Source organism: Periplaneta americana, chromosome 6 (genome assembly GCF_040183065.1).
Source record: "Periplaneta americana isolate PAMFEO1 chromosome 6, P.americana_PAMFEO1_priV1, whole genome shotgun sequence".
Lineage (NCBI taxonomy): Eukaryota > Metazoa > Arthropoda > Insecta > Blattodea > Blattidae > Periplaneta > Periplaneta americana.
In genome coordinates, this window is record NC_091122.1 from 18,919,074 (window position 1) to 18,937,577 (window position 18,504).

The 18,504-nt window shown below is 31.5% G+C and overlaps 1 protein-coding gene and 1 long non-coding RNA gene across 6 annotated transcripts in view; one reads left to right on the forward strand and one right to left on the reverse strand.

Moving 5' to 3' along the window:
- Positions 1 to 18,504, forward strand: part of LOC138701093 (sodium/glucose cotransporter 4-like) — a 147,065-nt gene that overhangs the window by 94,742 nt on the left and 33,819 nt on the right. For all 5 annotated transcript variants that reach the window (XR_011332438.1, XR_011332439.1, XR_011332441.1 and 2 more), the window contains exons 9-13: positions 1,285 to 1,528; positions 2,700 to 2,850; positions 11,145 to 11,313; positions 12,541 to 12,660; positions 15,236 to 15,331. Coding sequence is in view for 2 of the 5 variants with exons in the window: in XM_069827668.1 (XP_069683769.1) it covers positions 1,285 to 1,528; positions 2,700 to 2,850; positions 11,145 to 11,313; positions 12,541 to 12,660; positions 15,236 to 15,331 (780 nt within the window). In the remaining 3 variants the exon portion in view is untranslated. The remainder of the gene's footprint in view (positions 1 to 1,284; positions 1,529 to 2,699; positions 2,851 to 11,144; positions 11,314 to 12,540; positions 12,661 to 15,235; positions 15,332 to 18,504) is intronic.
- Positions 1 to 18,504, reverse strand: part of LOC138701095 (uncharacterized) — a 64,407-nt gene that overhangs the window by 8,671 nt on the left and 37,232 nt on the right. The gene's annotated exons all lie outside the window — the stretch shown is intronic.

Consider the following 18,504-nt stretch of genomic DNA (forward strand, 5'->3'; position numbering starts at 1 on the left):
TGTGAATAAATGTTCAATGTCCAGTGCCATGCAGATACTCTCGGGGATCTTAGACAAAACATAAAGAATAAACACCGAGCCTTTTGGCAGGAAGAGTGATTTTACTTCATGACAATGCTCGATATCACACTGCCAGATCAACAAAGGACGAGTTGCAAAGGTTTCACTGGGAAACACTATCACACTTCCCTTACAGCCCAGACTAATCTCCATGTGATTACCATATTTTTGGAGATTTGAAGAACAGTCTGAAGGAAACCACATTTCCATCAGATGAAGTGGTGCAAAATGCTGTCAGACATTGCTTTACCTCCAGTCCACGGAGATTCTATAAAGCTGGTATCTGTCACTTGGTTTTACTTAACAGTAAGAGAAGTGTATTAACAACCATGGCGAGTATGAAGCAGTTAGCTTGATTTCTTTTCATTATCAGCAATGGCCAGGTTTCATTTTAACTGTCTAATGTAACGTACCAGTAAGTATTAAAAACCTTTGCTCATTGCACAGTATATAGCAACCACAGCTTTAAGATATAGCATATCAGTGTATGTTTTTAATTGATTAGTCATCACTTCACCTGTGCTTCTTTATTGCTACCAATTAACCACATACCTACATTACTGCAAGGGTTTGAGAGCTGGGACGCAGACAGTAATTCCATCTTGTATCCATCATGTGTTTGACTGGGAGCAAAAAAAAAAAACCTCGAAAAGAGGACTGATGTTAAAATTTAAAAAACTACAGATAAGTGTAATTATGTTTTCAAATTTTCAAATACAGCGATTTTCCAGTGTATCTGAAACTGATAGGATGACAAGAACCTATGAGGAAGTTATTGCCAGTTTTGAGGTACTTTTCCAGTATTTGCTTGAAAAAAAAAAAAAAAAAAAAAAATCTGAAAAATGACACAGGATAGTCAATCAAATGAACCATATCTTTATGTTCTAGGTCACAAAGTATTAGTCATCATTCAGTTCCAAAATGTCTCGTTGTTGGTAGACATGAGCTTTTCATTTCGGTGCTAAGAGTTTCCAAAGATATTTTAAGGATGCAAATGCTTGTATAATACAGCCAACAGAGCCATGATTATCTTCTACCAAATATTTCTCCATTCATTATATTCATGATCACCCTATTCTCAAAGTCAAAAAAACGAAAGCAGAAATATGACAGAAAAACAGCAGCAGATATACAAGAAGTGTATTTATAATTATGGTTGAAAGTGTCTGTAGTGCCGTATTCATATTGTCTAAATACTGATGTGCAGATGTATGTTTCTTATAGCTCATGGTGCAAAGAGCTTTGGCTGCCAAATCCTTATCCCATGCTCAAGGCGGCACACTTCTGGCTGGTTATGTCAAGATTCTTCCAGTTTTCATTATGGTACTTCCTGGCATGATCAGCAGGGTCCTTTACACTGACGAGATAGCGTGTGTGAAACCAGAAATCTGCGAGAGAGTGTGTGGTAATCCTGTGAGCTGTTCTAACAGTGCCTATCCCCGTCTTGTGTTGGGTACACTGCCAACAGGTACGTGATTACTATAGTTGTTATTGAGACGTTCATTACGTGTGGGGACCTCCTCAGATATGTGAGACAGGCACTTTCATCTCCTGTGGAGCAGTGGTTTCAGGTACGTATTTCCTAGAATTATGTTAATCATACCAATAGACTATTCTACATTTATGTGATATTACCACACGTCTTGAGGAAATGGGATATTTTAGAACAAAAATATGAGAAGCAAATTCTGAAAAATAAGAATAATACGGTCTTTGCATTATGAGCAATTGGCTGGTTCAGTTCTGTTTGTTTCCATTTTGCATTTCAAATTTTTGTTATTTTCAGTCTCATTTTCTTAAGGTTTTGTGGACTTTGAAGATATGTGTATTTAATCTAATAGGATTTTGAAGTTTTCGATGTTATGAGATGAAAGCCAGCGTTGTTAGCTTCACCGAGCAACTGAGGCTGTAAACCTCCTCCCCGCCCAACAGTAGTGTAGTAATGCAACCTTTCCATGTTGCTGCGACTATTCCCGCACAGGTGCGTATGTGTGGCTGTAATGTTGTCAGATCTGGTAGTGTCTTAATATAACAGTCTTAATAGTCTGCTGTAATCCTCATTGTGACAGTATGTTCATCTTAAAGGCAATCCAACTTGCATAATTTTAATAGTTTGTGTTGGAGAGCGCGGTAAGTTTCATCACATACACCTAAATTAATTATTGTGCCCTAAAGGCGAGAAGTATGGATTCCTGAGCCTTGAAGGCTAGGGAATTTATTATTGTCATATCATTGTATCATTCTATATTAGTTCCACCTTCAGATCCAAAATGTGTTAGACTGTGTATCAGAATTAAATCATCAGGGCTCCTAATTGCAAAGTTCCGAAAGATTTGAGAGGCTGCTTATTAGTCGACGTTGCCAGACAGATGGTCCTTTGTTTATGAACTTAGAACCATTCAACTTGGCATTCAAATTTAGTGGTTGTGCTTGTCTTTGTCTAGGAAACAATGTCAGTGTCGGTTATTGGCTCTTTGTTGAGTCGTCAGTATTTTTCTCTATAAAAATCATGAGGGGTTAAGGTCCAAAGACTCATCTAACTTGCTCAGACCACAAACTCCCCCATTTCCATCGAATGTGTTCACATATGACCAGCTTTCATCAAGGCAGATTTGTTTTTTATTATTCTATCCATGTAGGTCTACGTGGAGTGATGCTAGCAGTCATGTTGGCAGCGTTGATGTCTGACCTTAGTTCCGTTTTCAACAGCGCGAGTACGCTGTTCACGATGGACATGTGGAAGCGAGTGAGGAAACAGTCAACCACCAAGGAGCTGCTCATTGTCAGCAAGTGAGTCACACAATGAGACACACCAAATACAATGAGTCTTATTCTTATTGAGCCGCTTAAATCTTAAAGACAAAAGAACATTAACTGTGAAGACTAAGACTTGACCAAGATCAAGCTCCAAGTATAAAAAGTAATGCAATATATATATATATATCTGCGACTGGTATGATTATATTTATTCCATTTAATGAAGAATATATATTGCGTATCTTTGTATTCTTCAGTTTTGAACTTGTTCAAGTCATTGTTATATAGATTTTTTCTTAAATGAAAACAACATAGAGAACTATTCGGTTGTCAAATACAAAATAATGTTTTAGGAGTAACTTCCCTCTTCAGTAGAATATTATATAAAGTAAATAATTGAAATACGTGATACAGAATCTGTATTCTATATACCTTACTACACTTACAATCATTATACATTTTTTTATACTGAAATATGAAATATTAGTTTATACAAAATGTTTATGAAAGTTATACTTTCTGGCTTACTTAGTGAAATCATTTAAATATTAAATCTTGCAAGTTGGTCAGCAATCTTAAAGAAGCACAAAATATTTTATGCACTGCTTTGTTCATTAATAAAATTGCTCTTTTGTATACCAAAACAAGAGTATAAAATAGCTCAGTGGAAAAGTCCGTATATTAAATTTAAATGGGCCAAATACAAAATTTCCACTGGAAATGTTTTAGTTCTAAATTTTTATTCCCTTATTAGCTAAAATTGTTTTCACCTCTGTGTTGATATCAAATTTAATTTTCAGATTTCAGAAAATCATGAGACATCAATAAATTCAACTACAAATACATTTAGTTTTATGTAAGTTACATCAAGTTTTCACTAACAAGCACTGATGGCTTGTCTCATCACAAAACATAAGCATAATACAATAGTGTTATTGACCTTTAAATACTACGGGTACTGACGTATTTATATAATGAATCTAATTTCAATCTGAGGTCTAATTAATAAGTAATGTTATTTAGTATTAAAGTAGCCTAAGAAGTCACAAGGAATGAGGGGTGGGAAGATGGGGTGAATTGCCACTTACTGTACCTGAAGAAACGAAGGTCTAAGTTTCCTCTATTACATATTGCATTTCGCCATTTACATACCATGGTTACCGGAAATAATATATAAATTAAGAATATTAAGATAATTTTTTATAATCATAAATCTGATTCTCTTAATACTGACAATGGCAACCAACATTGTTTTATTCATCAGAATAAAATATCTTAGTAGGTGTGAAAACAAAAGACACAAAAGTTAGAGGTCACATAATTAGGCCCTACCATAAACATTCTGTATAACATTGTTACTAAAAATGTAATATTCACACTGAGATTCTGGCATCACATTTCAGTTTAAAAAATATATAGTAGTGGGTTGTGATTTCGGAGCTTCTAAATTTGGAACTTATTTTGCTTTGTCAAACGGTATGTTGTTTTATTGTTCTCATACTTTCATTAAATTTTATTTAAAATAAATTTTACTCCAAAAATAGAAAATATCTGTGAATATTTCTAATTCGTTAATAATATTTACATATTCTTATTCATTAACTTGTACAATATGAAAATAAAATTGAATACATCCTGCTGTCATTAACTGAAACAGCAATGAATACTAACTACTGCTTCAGTCTTAATCCATAGAATAATTTATTATTTAGTTTCAGCAAAGGATATTTCGTTGTAACAGTATGCCTTTTGACAAATCTTTCAAAACAATAAGTAATATTTTATATAAAAATAAGCCAGATTTGAATTGGCTGTATTCAGTTAAAAGCTCGGGCGTTGTACAATTGATATGTAAGCTTATGCTACAATTTTAATAAATATCATATTATGTATAACTTTGAGTTTATATAACAAGAAATGATTCAGATTCTGTGACTTGTTTTGGATGAATTTTGAATTAAAGTAACATAGTGACATTAAGATAAATAAATGTAAAAGAGTGAGATACAATAGTACATTTACCTGTATTATGGATCATTAAAATGTATAGGAATTGGATTCTAAATATGCTGTTTATGTGATAATGAATAGAACATTCTTATTAATAAGACAAATATTTGGGCACTTTCATCTGTGCATCATCTATGAACCTTTTTCAGGTTGTTAGTCCTCTTGTAATCTCATTTAATTTACATTTATTTTAACTAATTCTGTTAACATTTCATATCTTATGTAAAAGCTGAAATTGTACACGCTCTGTCACAACCTCCTAAAAATTCCTCCTTTAAGCGGCAGCTACTTGATATTTATTTAGAAAGAACACTGGTCCATCCATGGGGCATACCTTTATTTTAGGGTAAGTTTCCTGTTATTATTAAGATGACATTATTATATCATAGTTTATAATAATTAGTATTAAAACCAATCTTCTGAAGATCAACGGGAAAAGGAAGTTATTTTTAAATTTTCAGAGTATTCAAATAAATGTGATTTTTATGAAAGCCAATTGGCTCGTCATTACTTGCTTGAAGGTAAGTTCCAGATTGAAATAAGCTTAAATTTAAGCAAGCAACCTGGGACAATTAACAAGCTATACAAATGGTTCATTTACATTACTGAAATAATATTTAAATTCAAATAAAAGGTATTGGCTTTAGAAACACACATAGCAGGTATTTCGGAATATCAGTAGCCTACACTGATAGTTCCATTACCGTGAATTAATATATATTATATGTAAGAGGTTATGTGATCTGAGTAAGTGACATTAAGTTCCATTTGTGTCATGAAATGGAGTAACACATTTATACATGAATTTGTTAGTGAGTTATTAGCTCAAAGCCTTTTACTTTGCAGGAAAAAACCTTATCTTCACGCTGTAATTGTATGTGTTAGTGAATTTAAGGTATTTTCTTGCATATTTTATCGGTATTTTGAAATGTTGTAAGAAATCTTCTATTTTATATGTTAAAGTACAGTACTTAAAAAGCATGGTTCATAAAGTAAAACATCACACATTATTATTATTATTATTATTATTATTATTATTATTATTATTATTATTATTATTATTATTATTATTATTATTATTATTATTATTATTATCATACTTAATCGAATATAAGACTATTTCAGCAACTTCAACAAGAATGATTGTAACTTCTGTCATGTTTGTATTACTTGTTCCTGTTTTACTACCAGTACATATAAGTTACACATATGAATCTCGTACTTTTTTATTACCGGAAATACTTGACATATATAACACGTATATTTAAACCCCTGTTCGTAATTTTGATGTCCGATTTTACATGGGCAATATCTTAAAAATGCAGAAAGAATGGAAATGTTTCTGTTAGAATAACATGTCCTTATATGTGCTCAATTTGTGGCTCCGCATATGTAAAAATGATACCAGTATTCGATCTCCATTCTTGTTTATTCATTAATATCTTATTTTATTTCCTTAATGGCAGTGGTTATTCTCTGTCATGAATGTTGCAAATCTCAGATCTTCTCAGCACGGATGATAAGTCACAAGGTATTGTTCGCTTTCAAATCCTATTCACCATGAGAATAAAGTCAACAAAGTTAGTTCGACACTTGGAAACCAAAATACAATCTTTTAAAAACAAATACTTGGAAATTTTCGAAACAAAATTACATCCTTATCAACAAGTTTCTATTTGTAAAGCCCCAAACCATTGCATCATGGTCTAAGGCATCATGCCTAGGACTTGCGTTACAAAATGCATTCTAGTTTGAGTGCTCATAGGGAAGGAATTTTCTCATGACATTTCGGTGAGTGCATGGGACCGGTGCCCATCCAGCACTATGATGATTTGGGGAGCTACGAAAGGGAGCGAAATCCAGTACTGAATGGCTTGAGGGGGGGGGGGGGGATACCTCCGTTCTGACTGGATGGGACATGTCGACGTTGAGTCCAGCAGTCGGCAGGTTGGCCAGGACCCTTCATGAGCTGTCACACCTCGGATTTATTTTTTTCCTATTTGTAAAGCAAGCCAGAGTAATAACGTAACATTGTAAGTATCTTACTGCGTAACATTAAAATTAGCTAAAATATGTAAGCCCCACATGATTGTAGGAAGTCTCATTACTGCCTGCTGATATCGATATGGTCAATGTTTTAATAGGCCCAGAAGAAGCAATAAATGTACAATTATTGCGCTTTCCAATGTCATTGTGCCAAGGCGAATCAATGAGATGGCTGCAGATGATTGCGACCAGATAATTCAGAAGGCGAAATCAAATGAATTTTTTTATATTTAGTTAGATGAATCGATGGATGTATCAAACATTTCTTAGTTTTTTTTTGTTTCATAAGTTATTAATGTGATGGATCAATTGAAAATATATTGTTTTCCAAAGAATATGTGGTAATAAATCAGGACAAGAGCTTTTTAATAGCAATGTGTAGTGATGTTGCACAGACAATAACAGGATAGAACAGTGGATTAGTAGCAAAATCAAAACTTCTTATGCTGAGGCGGAATTGACACACTACTTCTGTGACAGACATGCAATGCGCTTGCCAAAAAAAATGATGTCAGACAACCTGAAAAATATTCTCTATAAAGCTACAACAACGGTTTTTTTTATTAAAAGTCGACCATTATTACAGTAGACTGTTTGCCAGACTGTGCACTAAAATAAGTGCGAATATAAAATACTCCTTGGTCGTAACTTCCAGTTTGAGAAATGTTAACCTAAAGTAATTTTTCCAATGTTTATGTACAGTAGAGTCCCAATTATCCGTCGCCCTATTAACCGATTGGCAGATTATGCAACTGTCTTTCTGTCGTGTTTTTTTTTTTTTTTTTTTTTTTTTTTTTTTTTTTTTTGCTACAGAAATATATGAAGTTCTGCACATTATATCAGCATGTTATTTTTTCTAAAGAGTGTTATTACAAGACTTTGTCCTTACACAGTATGGTCTACTGTTCGAGTTGTCATACTGTATAACTTCTATATAAAATGTCTTCCACAGGTATCAAAAGAAATCGTGTTGTGCTAAGTATAAAAAAGTGAAACTAGAGTAGTTTGAGGAACAATAAACTGTGGCGCACCTCAGAATAAGACACTGGAATCACAACTGTTTCCAATTTAATAAAAATCAAGGATAAGTGTATAAAGTACATAAATCTACAAATGAGACGTCCGCTCTTCCTATCTTCCCACAGACACCCATTACGAGGACTTCCTTTGTTGCACCTTAAAAACCCATTGTTAATAACCAGACTTAAAGCAGTGAATTTCTGATCCATTACCGTGTTCAATGCAAGACCATAGAGGAGATTATGAGAGTGTAAGCAATATTCACTAAATTTACTAAAATGTTTTATGGTATGGATTAGACGAATTTTTTTTTATTAACCGTTCAGCCTACCCTCTTCATTACCACGGATAATAGAGGTTCTACTGTGTTATCATTTTCAACAGTTGTGGTATAACAAGAAAAGTATTTGTTACCGTATATTATTTTGTAGTAGTTGATTTACATTTTTTTATCATCAAAAATTTGCTTTCTATTGAAATGCGTTTCTAATAAGAGTAAAATCATCATATGCTATGGATAGACTTATATTTGATTAATTGTGGTATTTTCATTCTCGAAGTTCATGAAACAATAACGGAGGATCAGTATTGTAATCTACACGTTAACAATCACATATTGCATTTATGGTACAATTATATACCTGTGAATATGCCATCCACTAGTGAATTCATACAGTGTAGCTATATTAGGCAGTTAATTGTACACATATAAATCTGGCAGCTGATTATATGACAGGTTGACATTCATAGCAGATTAACTTTTAAAATGTTTATAATATTGACTTTAATTCAGTTTGATTTCAGTTTGGACTAATATATTGAAATTAGGTATGTTATTTTTGTGGTAATTTCCGCAATGCTTTAGCAATTGAATAATTCAGAACAATATATGCAATTTGTGCATGTTTTTATTATACCAGTACTTAAAAGAGTTGTGTTTTCATGTGAACATGGACCATACAAATTATTATTATTTTTTTTTCATATCATTATCACAACTAGTTAGAATCAGTCATGTAAAAATGAGAATTTTAGAAGTTTTCTCCTTTCCATGGTCCGTAAATTATACTTCCAATTAGGTATCAATAGGGCAGTAATCTAACAGTTTTAATTGCATTTATTGGCACATCGCTGAAAAAGATATAGTTTATTTCTTATTTTTAGAAAATACTATCATTTTATAAAATGAGACCTGTAAAAAACTAGAAAAAAAAAGTATAAATTACATATATGTACTTAGGTCTATTTTCTAGTCCAATGCTTACTATGCATTTAATCAGGTAGACAGACACGTTCACAGATCACATAACGATACTGGTAATACATACGTACATACAATGTAAAATGTCTTTGTACATGTCACTGAGTTGTAAAGCAGAAAGGAGGAATATCTCAAATAATATTCTGGACCTTGGTACTAACAAGTGGTGATATGGTTAGCATCATGTGTTGAACATCTTTTATTCTCAGAAAAGATCTGGTACCAGTATTCAATTATTTCTCCACATTTTCGTAATGATTTAGAGTTTTATAAAGTATAAGTAAAAATTCTTGTCTGGAAAAGTTTTCAAGCAAAAGCGTAAATTCTATAAGTAACAATTTATTTCTCTAAACCAGTTCTAGTAGTTTCTGAAAATGTATTGTTCATACCTTTCCGTTTGTCGTGTCCATTTATGTATAAAAAAATTGCGGAAGAAACCTATTTCAATCGATTCTGAATAAAATACATTTTTTATATCTTTTAAATGAAGAACCATTAATTTCTTTTTTTGTAAAAGTTATATGTTTATATCTAGGGTGGCCAACTTCTGATAAAAAATACGGGAGACTTGGTCACGACAAATTTTAGCGCAATTTTTTGGGATGTGAAGCCTGGATTCATTGACGGAATGGTTTATATTTTAATATAAAACTATCAATTTAACTATAGTAGAAATATGATTTAGGTCAGAACATTAAATACAATAATAAAAAAATACAGTGCTTCCCAGTTTGAATGTATTTATATTTGTCAACAAAATGCTGCAAAACATTTAATTTGTTATCATGCTATCCAAATTAAAAAAAAAAAAAAAACTCTTTACAGTAACTGTAGATTATAGGATCATCAGGACTGATTTGTAAAACTAAACTATCGATATTAATGTCAGTTTATACCTAAATATATTTGATAGGTATTATTATTATTATTATTATTATTATTATTATTATTATTATTATTATTATTATTAGATTGCATTAAAAAATTGGCGAGCACGATTCATGGAGAAAAATACAGGAGGATTAGGAGATCAATACGGGAGCCTGGAAGATAAAAAAATAATAGCTTAAATACGGGAGTTCCCAGAAAATACGGGAGAGTTGGTCACCCTATTTATATCCATCATTTTCAGATCAATTCACTCGTAGATATTGAATATGGGCTAAATCCGTCCAATAGTTTAGAAGAAATCAATGTATACAATAGGCAGATGGTATGGCAAAAACCTATTCTTCCATATCATGCTGAAAACGTATATTTCTGAGAATATATCGAAATTGATTTTTGAAGCATCACAGTATTCTCTCTTTACAAATATTTTTTAACATACTCAGCGCTATAATGAATAAGAACTGATTTGCATGCCTAATACAAAAATCTTCAATAGTCTTATTAGAAATCTGAAATATTTTAAATTTAATTTCTTACGTAGACAGCCACTTAAGTTAGTTCAGAATTCTTTGTTTCAATACAATATTAAGTAATGCAGGAACAATACTGATCCTACGAGTATTTCAACTGTCGGAGGAGTAATGTTAATATTTATAATAATGTGTCATTTTTTACTGTTTAATCACATTATGGTTGAATTTTTAAATACCAGTACAGTTGTTGTAGACATATATGTTTCCAAATGGAGAGGCCAACTCTTTAGTTACAGCTTATAAATTCCTAGCCCCACACTGCACTGTCTTAGATTATGCTAGAATCACTTTTCTGCAAATGAGAAATATTTCGAAAAATTTCACAACATTAGTCATGGTAGATGCTGCTGAAGGAGATGCCAACTGTTAATGAGAATATAACACAGTTTGTTGTAGTCTTGTATATTAAAAATGTATAACAAAATGATTTAAGAACTTTATGTTATCAAGTAAAATAATTTCTGTTAATGTTTTGCAAATAAAACTTGGCCAAAACTCCAGCATTGATGTTTAGGCTGGGCATGCCAAAATATTATTCTATAATTCTTTTAATTTACTTATTGCAGAGTATTTACAGCAATTTTGGTTGTTATTTCCATCATATGGATTCCAATTATTCAGAAGACACAGGGTGGTCAATTGTATATCTACATTCAGTCAGTTTCTTCGTACTTGGCTCCACCTATTGCTGCCATCTATTGCCTCGCTCTCGCCTGGTCTCGCATTAATGAACAGGTATGTTAAGGTTCTAAATTAAGAAAGAAAAGTTTTCGCTATTTCATATTTATGTAATTTCTTGTTTTTCTTTACACATATGACTCTCTAAAATTTTAAGATCACACAGGGAATATTTAAAGTAAAAAATATTGCATCACAATAGATTCGTAATTTTACATACAAAGATAACTTACATAAACAGTGATATTTATTAGTTTTAAGGTTTGACAGACCTTCAAACTTCGCCCCAGAGCATATAAAATGTTTCAAGTATTGTTATTCATTTCGCAGCAGGAAATGAGAGTGATTAGTGTACTCATTAGTACTGTACAGTATTAAGAAGCACTCTACTACGGTACTACGTTTAAGCTTTTTATTGAAGCACGATTTTGAAATGACATGGTAAAGTATAAAGAAGAGATTTTATTCTCCACAAGCTATCCCAATCAGGAGCTGCCTTTTTTGACACAGCATTCTGTATTCTATAGGTACAAAAATAATGACAAGAAGCAACATTTTTTATATACAGTAATTACAGATAATTCTATTTAACTGGGAGTGTATTATATCTGTAGTGCAGCTTAACTAGGATGACCAAAATATATATTTACCAACATTTTCTATGTGCATTTTTGAAAGACTTCGAGGGACAAGGAGGAAATTATAGGCTGCCAAAATGGTTTTACGAAAAACTATACTCATTAATTACGAAAAATTGTTTTGCTTCTAAAAATACATTGATTATTTTGCCAAAATTTAAGCTGAGTAAATTTTTTTCTGAAACTGCTGATTTAGTTTGTAGTTCAGGCATTGTTAAAATTGCCTACGATACTTTTTTCTTATAAATAAAAAGGTCATTTTAAAAAAACAAATTCCTCATTAGTCGTGATTTTGTTATAACTGGAATCCTTGTCCCAACCATTGTCATGGATATTTGGGAGTTAACTTCATATACTATTCGAACTACACTCGTACAGTATAGTTAATGTTATTCGTATTTCTGATTAAATTAAATGGGATTTACTTTTATTTTATTAGTTTCAACAGTCATCTCAAAATCAAAAATATATTATTCCAGAAGCAACATTCCTGAAATTCTGTATTTGCATAATCATTTACAGGATTACAATTCTTATGTCTTATAGTTATAATGAAGAACTACAATAATAAATAAGATTATGCAGTGTTATAATGCTTCTGCTCCAGTCCTAAGTTACGTAATGGTATATAAATGTTATTTTTAAGGGTGCTTTCTGGGGTTTGATGACTGGTCTTTCCATTGGACTGATTCGCATGGCACTGGATTTCTCCTTTCCTGAGCCTCACTGCTTTGAAGAAGATACTCGTCCTCTAATAGTTTCTAAGGTATGGTACTGCATTAAGAAATTCACTTAATTTTATTTTTTACGGTATTTACAAGGGCTTCAAACTTGTTTTAACCCGGCAGAGGTCACTATGTACAGTATAGCTCAGGTGGTCACATACCCGGCATTTTGCCGAGACTAGCACAGTGTTGGATTTTTCCTTATATAATTTTTGAAAGGGATAAAATATCGAGCTGAAGTGAGAACACATGTTGTCTTAAGACTTGGAGCTTTCTTTTGATGCATCACAATATACAGATTTTTTTTTTAATGTCCATACCTGTTTTAACATTTCCTGATCCTGTTTATGTTCAACTGACTTTTGTACTGCAAAATACACGTCTTTATTTTATTTTTATGAAGGGATAAGTTTCCTGGCGAAATCCCTGCATTGAAAGGAAGGTTTAAGAACTTTTGAAAGGAAATAATAAACCCGAATAGGATTAGAATACCATTAACATTACGAAGGCATAACAGTAGGCCCAATTATTGCATCACAACTGAGTTACTGGTCTGACAAATATTTTCTCTACACATACCGTGTATTGTTCGAAGAAACTTCTTCTAGTACGGTAAGTTAAAGGGGAACACTTATAAAGTTAGCTAAAAAGAGGGATAAACTTGCAGCCCCTTCCATTTTGATGTGATTGTCACTTGAATTTTATACTGTGCAAAATGCTCATACAAATATAGTGACAACTGCCAGGTTAAACATAATTAATGTTTACCTAAATGTTTATCTTCCAATAAAATATGTCTAGTTTGATTGTATGAGACATGGCCGTAAGTTTTGGATACCAAATAAAAAATTGATGTCTTCCTCAATATATATTTTACATTTAGATTAATATATATTTTTATCATTGAAGATTTGGTAAATTTATTATAAAAACAAATTGACTGTGATGATTGAAACTTTACTGGTAGTTTTAAGCGTTTTGCAACAATTCATTTCCTTCATGATGTTAATGATATTTCCATTCATTGTTTATTTTCTTTCACTGTCATTCAAAAGAACTTTCAATTTTTTAATTTTACAGAATATTTATTTTATTATAATTCCAAAAAGTAGGACATGTGATTCATTGTGTACCTTAAGTAGATGTAGGAAATGAATTTTTCATAAATTTACATGAAACAGCTAGCTAATCATATACTGTAATTAGTCAATTACTTATAATATTATATCGAAAATCCGTTGTTAAAATTGATGGAAACATTATAATATACAATATTAGTGATCGATCAGCTTGGACTGGGTCCACAGTATGGTGTTTCTGCTATCAGCACATAAGCTAGGCATGTTCATTGAACGCAATAATTTATTGTTATAAATAAATACCGGTACTTTAAAATTACTTTTTCCACGTACATCACATTTTCAAGAATTTGATGTTACATCCTTCATCCAGGGAGGTCTTCAATTATGAAAGAAGAAGTGATTTATTTACAAGTTAAAAGTGTCTATATATAAACATACATGTTTTACTTTTTCACATGGTCACCATTTATTTCCGCTTTTCTGTCATTTTACTTGTACCAGTGTCAAAGACATCCGTCACTCTTACATATATTTTCTGCCAAAAGTTCATGAACAACGTGCATAAAACTTCAGGAACTTTAGTGGAAAGCTCGGATATTGTTAAAGAACAATTCCTACCAATTTTTACGTTCACTTTTTTAACAGATCGTGTTATTATAAACTTGGCTCGAACTGTCTTCTTCATCATGGTCATTACTTCGCAGTTATTTAAAGACACTAAAAATTGTCTAGACCTGCCTTTGGGCAGAACACTATGAATGAATGAATGAATGTCACTCATCTTATGAGAGAGACTCATAAACCAAGAAAAATTATGAATAATTGCGAGGGAAAAATTGTTCCGGGGCCAGGTATCGAACCCGGGACCTTTGGTTAAACGTACCAACGCTCTCCCACTGAGCTACCCAGGAACTCTACCCGACACCGATCCAATTTTTCCCTCTATATCCACAGACCTTAAAGTGGGCTGACAACAGTCAAGCAACCAACATTTGAGTGCACACTAACTCTGTGTGACTTTAAATTGTGGTTTTCTGTTACGTACAGTGACGTGTATTATGCAAATTAAGCTTTCAGGAATAACTCCCTGTAAAGTTAATTTGAATAATTTCGAGGGAAAAATTATTCAAATTAACTTTACAGGGAGTTATTCCTGAAAGCTTAATTTGCAAGAAAAATTATGTTTCTGTAGCACTATTGTTACCTAAGGTAAAATAATTTATCATCATACCAATAACAACCTCATAAAATTACTTACAAAAAACACTCCCGAAAATAATAGACACTTATGAAAAAAAATAAATAAATAGAAAATTAGCAGGTAAAATTGGAAGCTAGTACTGTAATGTACAAAATCCATGAAAAGTGAATGGTGACATGTGGAAAAGTAATTTATATCTGTTCATATTTTTAGCATTTTTATATATATATATATATATATATATATATATATATAATAAACTCAACTACATATAGTATAATTTGTACATTATATAATAATAATTAACCACAATATATGACATTACCATTACAGGTGCACTACATGTACTTCGCAATGATTCTCTTCTGGACAACAATTCTCTTGTCAGTAATAGTCAGCCTACTTACTGAACCTCTTCCAGAATATATGGTAAGTGGTATATATTTCACTGGATATTTTCTTACTGAGCCAGAATCAAGTGTTCTATATAATATGTTATTGTACAAACTTCCCTTAAAAAACCAGTCCCGATAGTATTACTGAGTTCATAAGGTAAATATATAAATACCAATTAATTTAGTCTAAAGAGACAGACAAGCAGACTTTTCTTCCCTTCTCTGTACTCACAGAAATTACAAAAGATGATGCTGACAATTCTATTATTCAGGGTCTAGATTAAACTCAAATTTCAGTACCAGTAGTCAATTTCTAACAAAGTTGGAATAAAACTTCGACAAAACATTTTTTTTATACATCTAAAGTGTGATTAGTGTAATATGTTACCAGTCAACGATGTATGCAATGGAGGGGGAAAGGAACTGGCCACCCTAACCCTTTATCCCCTGGCTTAGTTGCCTCATGAGTGATGTATTATTGGTGTTACTTATGAGGTTCAAACCTGTCTTTGGACAGTTGACTAACAACAACCGGTTTTCTAATGTATTTTTAAAAAGTGGTATATTAATCTTTACTCTTCAGTCCTCATGATTGTCACCATCGTCATTATTCAAGTCTATAAAATCTTTTTTCAGAAAAGGAACCACTAAGCAATACATGCTTGTTACAGATTGTGTAGTTAACATGTACCTTGTCATGACGTTTCAGTGAACAGAACTGTGTTAAACTTTATAGTTACATAAACCGAAGTATGTGTGAGTAGTAAAAGAGTAACATTCACAGTATCGGGCTCCAATTTTCCTCCCACATGTCAATTCAGTATGACCTCTGTGTCGCAGAAGTATCTAAGACTGAAGTAGGATGTAAGTTCATATTCCAAAATAAAACAATTTACCGTATATAATATGAGTTCGTTTACACTTTTTAGAGTAACTACAATGATTTTATTTTTTAAATTTAATAACAAAATAATAGAACTGTCTACCTGCTTATTTTCTCCTAGAAGTTATGCATATAATAAGTATTATACCCTTGAAGCGTAAATTCCGTTTTTCCATTGTTCATATCAAATTTTAATGGTTTTAATTATTAATAAAGAATGCCAATATTGTGTTACATCAACCTTCTCTGCTTCCATTCGATTTTGTTGTGGACTGATCTCTAATATTCTCTATGAATACAGTAAATTAGATTTCAAAAAGTACATAGTTTTGGTTAGTGACTTATTTCTGTCTTCTTTCCTTGCTTGACATGTGTTTCCTTTCAGATGTATCTTATAAAGAGTTGGTAAGGAATGTTAAATCATTCGGTATGGTAAGCTCCTTGGCCAATTACAATGGAAGATTTGTTTCCTTATTTTTTACAACAATCTTTATCACTAATAATTACGACATTGACACCAAGCCACAGGTTCATGAAGAGAGTTTATTTATTTTCTTTTTAAGATCCTTATCTTCCTTTATGTAATAAATTATTATTGCACGTTGTAAGGAAAAAATGTATTTAGAATTTACTGAAGTGTGTGTCGTAAAAATATTTATACTATTTTATACAAGAATCTTCCATTATTTTGGAGAATATGTCTCAAAATAGGATAGAAATAGTAAATACCATTAGTAATAATCCACATTTTAAGAATTAAAGTGTCTAAACATTCATAATGTAGTACAATATGTGTGCAATAAGGAATCAAGTCTTGTTCACTACTTTTCTTTTCACAAGAATTTCGTTATAATATATTGTTATCTGCAAAAAAAAAAAAAAAAAAAAAAAAAAAAAAAAAAAAAAAGTACCAAGAATCTCTACTCCCCACTATTTAAAAAGAAACCCAAAATCTGATCATAACCAGTACTGTGCTGTGTTAGATCATTAGGCTATTTCTGTGTTGCACAACTATATCCGTTCTTGTATTTATGTCTGTGTGTTTGTGTGCCTTCTGTGTGTTAAGGATGCAAGTTAAGAATCCTCACAACTTTATAACAAGGTAAGCATAAACCTTAGACCATGAATACCCTATATCTGTCCCTTAAACTGGTGGAAATGTGCAATTTGCACAATTTACAGAGATCTGCAGTGGAATTAACACATATGTTAAAGAAATAGAATAATAAAGGGGAAAAGAAATCGTCAAACCATTATTCATGCAATAATTATAAACATTTGAAATGTACTAAAGATCAAGTGCATCAGTAAGTGATTTTGCAGATCACTTTCTTCTTGGGATTGAACTCTTTAAGTATTATTCTTTATGCAGTTCAATAGTACTGTATTACATTTTTATCCAGGTAAAATAATTTGACCATTAGCACTGTAATATTTATTCTGTAGTGTACTCTTTGAATTTGAAAATTGTAATTACAGTACCAATTTCTGCTATAATGATCAATTAACAAAATAAACTATTCTGAAAGTGCTGAACTTTTTTCACAACTCAGACAACAATTTTATTATTTCACAAAGTCAATATTTAATTATCCCATAATCTATAGCTCCATAGCACAATTTGTAGTCATACAGTTTACAACTGGAGTCATTTAAAAATGGGTAGTGCCATTCATGAGCAGAACTGTATCAGCGAAGTGAAGTATAGAAGATCACTGTTAATTTTGTTATGCTCCCATAACGACACATAAACAAGGAAACAAATAAATAAGTAATTAAATAAATAATAAATAAATAAATAAATGTACTTTTACTTAAAAATCTCTGCTGGACATTTATAAGATGATTGATAACATTTATGACTGTTATTCCCTGCAGATAAAACCACCACCAGTTGAATATGTTTTTGTAACTTACAAAAAATGTAGGAAGATGAACTAAATTAATTTTTTATTGAACGTCTTTTGTAATGAATAATAATATAACAATATATATTTTTCACAACTTCATTGAGGCAGTAAATTGGCAGAGACCTACAAAATGTTGGGAGCTCTTCTCTTATATTTTGTCATTGATTAGTAATATGTATGAAAACCTCTGTTGTTGTTATTATTATTATTATTATTATTATTATTATTATTATTACTACTACTGCTACTACTACTACTATTATTGTGTGGTTATCAAAATTTAGATAAAATTCATTTGAATTATTAACAAATACTTAATACTGTACCGATACATACTTTCACTTTAAAAATCTTTTTCTATTATTATTATTATTATTATTACTTATCATAATATCTTCAACTAACAGTAAGACA